This window comes from Poecilia reticulata, linkage group LG21 (assembly GCF_000633615.1).
Source record: "Poecilia reticulata strain Guanapo linkage group LG21, Guppy_female_1.0+MT, whole genome shotgun sequence".
Taxonomy (NCBI): domain Eukaryota; kingdom Metazoa; phylum Chordata; class Actinopteri; order Cyprinodontiformes; family Poeciliidae; genus Poecilia; species Poecilia reticulata.
In genome coordinates, this window is record NC_024351.1 from 21,533,629 (window position 1) to 21,539,200 (window position 5,572).

The following is a 5,572-nucleotide window of genomic DNA, read 5'->3' on the forward strand; positions in this document are numbered from 1 at the left end:
CTTCTTCAACCCTACGTACCCTATCGGTCACTCAGGTCAGCAGATCAGCTGCTCTTGGAGGTACTGAGATCCAGGAGGAAGCTCAGAGGGGACAGGGCTTTTTCTGTCATTGGCCCAAAGTTATGGAATGACTTGAAGTTATGGAACGACTTGCCTTTGCAGGTCAGAGAGGCCCCTTCACTGTCCACTTTTAAAGCTTGTCTTAAAACCCATTTATTTTACTTGGCTTTCAACACCAGCGGGATTTAGTTTTGAATTGTATATTTTTGTTTTTAAACTGTAAGAGTTTTTTTAGTTTTTTTTTTTAGTTCTTTTTTTAAATTATTTTTTTATTGTGTTGTGTTTTACTGTACAGCACTTTGTATCAGCTGTGGTTGTTTTAAAATGCTTTATAAATAAAGCTGGATTGGATTGGATATTAAAAATCACACTTTAATCAGAAAAGTGTTTGAGGTTCAATAAACCACATTTTATTTATTTATTTTTCAGTTGTATTATCGTAAGATTTTTCATGACTTACTCTTTTTACAGATGTAGAGGGAAAGACTTTTAGCATTATATAAGATATAGAAACACAGAAAAATATACATTTGAGAAAGTTTTAAAAGAGAAACATAATCACATAGCTTATATCCAAATGGAAAAAAAATGGCAGATGATGTTAATTAATTAACAATGATTTCATAAGTACCAACAATGTAAACAGTTTAGGCTGAATAAACACGCATTAGCTCATTGTTTATCTACAATCTCCACTGCAGCTAGAGAATAAAGAAAAACTCTGGAAAGAGCCTGTACTCAAACTGTTCTCCAGACAGTCTTGGTTTCTGTAGAAGACAACATCAACGTTCTTTAAGCAATAGAGTCCAAGCAGAGTAAGACGTCTAACTCAGTTCATCCTATCTTTCTACAGTCACATTTTGAGTGATAAATAGACATACACTTTAAGCTGTCTATACCTTTGTATTTTAGCTAAAGAAAGGAAAAAAAGAATATGAAAAAAACAACAACTAGACAATAGTTATCTAGTTGCTGACAACTATTGGACAAGTAGTCCATAGTTTTTTTTTTAAAACAAGGATTTAAAGCTTTGATTTTACAATAGCAGAAGTAGGTCACACAGTTCAATCTGATCCTCATTTTAAATACAAACCTAAACCTGAAACACTTCTCAAGGAAAGATTTAGCATATTCCACCCAAAACAGAGATACATCATCAAGCTAAACCATATTTAGTGACAGTTGTAACAAGGTTCTCAGCATGCCTTTTATTCCAGTGAACATCTTGTCACGTAGGGTCAAATTCACACGTATTTAAAATTCTTAAATGATAAAAGATTCTGCATGTAAATTCACATTATTTTACCGTGTTTCCCCGAAAGTAAGACAGTGTCTTACTTTCTTTTTATCCCCAAAAGCCCCACTATGTCTTACTTTCGGGTATGTATTATATTGGAAAAAAATTGTCGAATTTTTTGTTTTAACCATAAAATTAACATTTATTAACAACCTGAACAGTATTGTATTACCGTATTTTAAGCAGGAGGCGGCAGTGACAAGTGCAGGGGACGGCGCGGTGACGTATGGAGAGGGGGACGGTGCGGTGACGTATGGAGAGGGGGACGGTGCGGACGTGGGCAGGAGGCGGTGCGCAGCTAGATGAGAGGGAGGCGGCAATATCCCCGTGTTTCCCCGAAAGTAAGACACATATGTCTTACTTTCGGGGTACGGCTTATATTAGCCGACCCCCCTGAAACCCCCGATAYGTCTTACAACCGGGGGTGTCTTACTATCAGGGAAACAGGGTAAGTAGTGTAAATAACAAAGTAATTCTAGAGCAAAAATGTAATCAATAGCAGGTCATCATTGTGATAGACTCTGGTACATAGAAGAGCATGGTGACTGAAAGGACTAAAACAATGACACCAAGATACTGAGTGGACTTTTGTCAGTTAAATCCACAGATGTATGAGTTCTTGGGTGGGGTCAGTTGATGGTGGTGACATTCAGAGATGCAGTGCTAAACTGCATTGCATTGAACTCGTTTGATTTCCTGAATTGGAGCCATTAAAAACATATAGGTGTTCAACTAAGATTATTTTGGTCCTGAATTATATTTCACTATACCCCTGACTCATTGTTGCACCAGTTTTGTCCAAAAATCCTGAACTGAATTCTCTCTTGATAGTTCCAGAGTAATACTCAGCATTTTCTTGTTAAAGTTAAGATGCATTCACATCTGTTTAGTTTGCTTTGATCTAGTTCTGAAGTCCTATTCGTTTGGAGACATGTGAATGTGTGATTGGAACAAAAAAAGCAAACTCTGGTCCATCTAAAAACCTCGGTCTCTGTTCAGTTTAAGTGAGCTCTGATGCAGTTTGAATGCAAACAGCATCAGGTTTGCATTCGAATATCAAATGGAATGGAAACTTCTCCAAAAGCAGGAAGTGGACAATAGGGCAGGGTATTCTTGATAAACACAACCAAAACAAACACTTGTGGAAGGAAAAGCTTGTGGTCTTTCACCAAAGACAAAAGAGAAATACTACAACTACTAAAATCTAATACATTTTTGTTTACATTTTGCAAAAAAGGGTCTTGCTTCAGTGGTTCTCTGTGCAGCGCCACCACAAGCTAGGAGGGGAACAGTTTTTCAAAGGGTTTGGTTCATTTGACAGTGCAGTGTGAAAGTGAAACCCAGCAGCTGAAAATATAACAAATGTGGCAATTTTGGTCCCCAGTCAAACCGAGTCTACCGGACCTCAACGTGTGAAAAGACATGTATGGCTCCTAACGTAGTTCAGTGGAGAACAAGAAAAAAAAAAGTCAAACTTTCCTAGATCTGACAAGAACCAACTGGTCAAAAGGGTATAAACTGACCAATTGGCTGAAGTCCTGTCAACTTACAATCTTGGAATCCAATAAACCAAAAGAAATGTCAAAAAATGAGGGGCGATGAAAATGGTTAAAACAATCTTCTCACAGAGGAACTTGTCCGGCACATGCAGACAGTTGAAACAGTGTGACGTCATCAACCAGTCACCAACTTATCCTGAGAGCTCAGATATTTTATAGTTTCTGATCGTACCTAAAAAGACGACATTAAGAAAATTTGTGTTTTATCAACATAGGAATATTTGATTAGTTGGTAAGATTGAAACTGAATAATCTGTAATTCTATAACTCTTGATAACGATGCATTATTTAAAATCCATTACGCCTTAGGTGAAAGAAAAACGAGACAAACAAACCTTTTTGTCCAGGAGTGTTCCAAACACCCAAATGAAGCAACCCTGGAAGAGGAGAATATGGTCAACAAAAGGGCAATTTTACTTGTTTTTAATAAACCCTTGCACTATATTGTAAAGTACAGAGCAGTAAAACAATTTTAGTGAATTAAAACAACATTGTTACCTGCAGTGAATTGAAGAATACAAAAGCAAAATTAACCTCCTTGTTTTTGGGGGCAATTATGGTTCCGATTCCCAAACTCCAAGTCAGTCCGAAAAATGGTGTGAGCACAGCCAAACTCCTGGCAATCACCACCAGAACATGCTGCTCTTTACCTTGTCCTGTATTTCTTACTCCTCTTCTGCTCACCATTTTATAAATCACAACTAGCAGGATGAGGAAGTTTATTGCCACAACCACAAGTGCAGGAGCCAGAAAAGCCAACAGAGCTCTGGAGTCCTCCCAGTTCAGCCAACAGCCATGGTTTTCTCTGATGTATTTATGTGACGGGACAGTCACTGCCATGGTTGTTACGGCGATGACCAGAGGCACAGCATACCCCAGAACAAATCCAATACCCAGCATGGACGTTTTGGACAATCCGCCCTCAAAGACGAAGACGGTGCGGTAGAGCAGCAGCAGGGCTGAGGCCAACATCCAGAAGAACATGGCGAGGTAGAAGAGGTGGATGAAGAAGGTCACGGCTGCACACAGGGCAGGGTTTTTCTTCTTATCGGCGTCTGAAATGTACGCTCCGATGATGAACCAGATGTTTGCAATCAGGAGAGAAATGGCGATGTTGATGATGGAAACGTGACGCAGGAAGGCRGTGGTGTTGGTACTTATTTTTTTCCAAGTGAGAACTTCAGTGATAAGACATATGACCAAAGAAGCCATGGATATGCCAACTCCAATTATCGTTATGTCCTTGATGTTTTTATCCTCAATAATCTCAGGGGACATCAGCATGGAGAAGGAGGTGAGATGGTTGCAGCTGCAGCTGATGGTTTCATTGTTGTGGGACAGCAGAGAGCAGCCAGAGTTGCTCCATCCTCCAAGACCATCAAAGAGTGTGAAATTCCAGAAAACACACTTTGGGTTTCCCAGGGTGACATTCAGAATTCCTGATGTTATTGATATATTTCTGATTTTGGCTGCTGTCTTAGCGAGAACAACCTTTCCGTTGATAACCATGGATGAGGAGTTGTCTTCATCTCTTGGAGGGAGCACGTTATCCATGGACGCGAATACGATCGTGGTAATGTATTGACTTCCTCTGGTCTCTGGTATGTCTATTTCCATCGAGGTGTTAAAGACATTGTTGAAAGTTATTTTGTTTTTCAACTGAGTTCTATTCAGATGAATAAAAGGTGTCTCAACAGAGAAGGATTCATTGACAATGAAGGCGGCAACTGATTCAAATAGGTTCAGCAAGGAAGCGCTGGAGCTTTTTTTCCCCCCAGCATTCTCTGTGCCTGAACTCGATGTTTTATCGTTTGTGTTTAGGGTATCCCATGATGCCTTTGTTTCATCAGAGGTGAGAAGACCTGCGATCTTCAGGATGTTCTGTAATAAGAAACATATTAAGTGTCAGATTATGTCTTCAAAAAAGGAAATGTTACATAATATCTTATTTCTCTTACCTCTGTTGATTGTTTATTTATTGGCATGGATAACAATAAAGATGTGTTTGCTATGTTACTGAGGACTTTCACAATGGAACTGATTGTATCTGGAGATTTGGAAATGTTCTTGGTGTTGTTACTGGATACAACCAGGAGTTTGTCCAAGAATACCGGAAGCGTCTCATTATTCAGTTTCTGTCAGGATTGAAGAAAGATTTATCAACATTATTTCCTCTCATAGTTTAAAATAATGTTCTCTTTAAATGTTCATTTCATTGTATTCTTATAATCAACTGAAGGGATTCTGGTTGGATGGTGTTAAATGTGTCTTTAAAGTTACTAAAGTTAAAGGGGTTTTATCACTGTGTGCTCCTGTCTTTATGTGTAGGAGCTGGTAATGAACCATCTAATGTAAAATATAGTTGGAACAAATACATATTTGGTGATCTTTTTATTTATACATTGTACTGGAAAGTTGAAGTTTATTTTATCATTTGCGATGTTCTCAGGCAATCTCGTATGCACATTTTTGTGGGATTCCAGTTTTACTACTTGAACCAAATCATTTCAAGACACCATAATTAACTGAATATAGTCAAGAGTTTTGTCTAGCATTTGCAGAATAAAACATTAGAGGGATTTTACTGTAGAATCTCTACATCTATAACCCACTTATACTATAATAAATAAAAATAATCTCTCTTGGTGAAATCACT

At 38.3% G+C, this 5,572-nt stretch overlaps 1 protein-coding gene across 1 annotated transcript; it reads right to left on the reverse strand.

The window, feature by feature from the left end:
• Nucleotides 1–1,756: 1,756 nt before the first annotated feature.
• On the reverse strand, nucleotides 1,757–4,790 carry LOC108165761 (adhesion G protein-coupled receptor F5-like). Its single transcript, XM_017302176.1, has 3 exons — nucleotides 3,415–4,790; nucleotides 3,252–3,293; nucleotides 1,757–3,088 (listed from the first exon to the last, which is right to left on the reverse strand). The coding sequence occupies exons 1-3, from the start codon at nucleotides 4,531–4,533 to the stop codon at nucleotides 3,032–3,034; spliced, it is 1,218 nt and encodes a 405-aa protein (XP_017157665.1). The 5' UTR covers nucleotides 4,534–4,790; the 3' UTR covers nucleotides 1,757–3,031.
• Nucleotides 4,791–5,572: the final 782 nt, after the last annotated feature.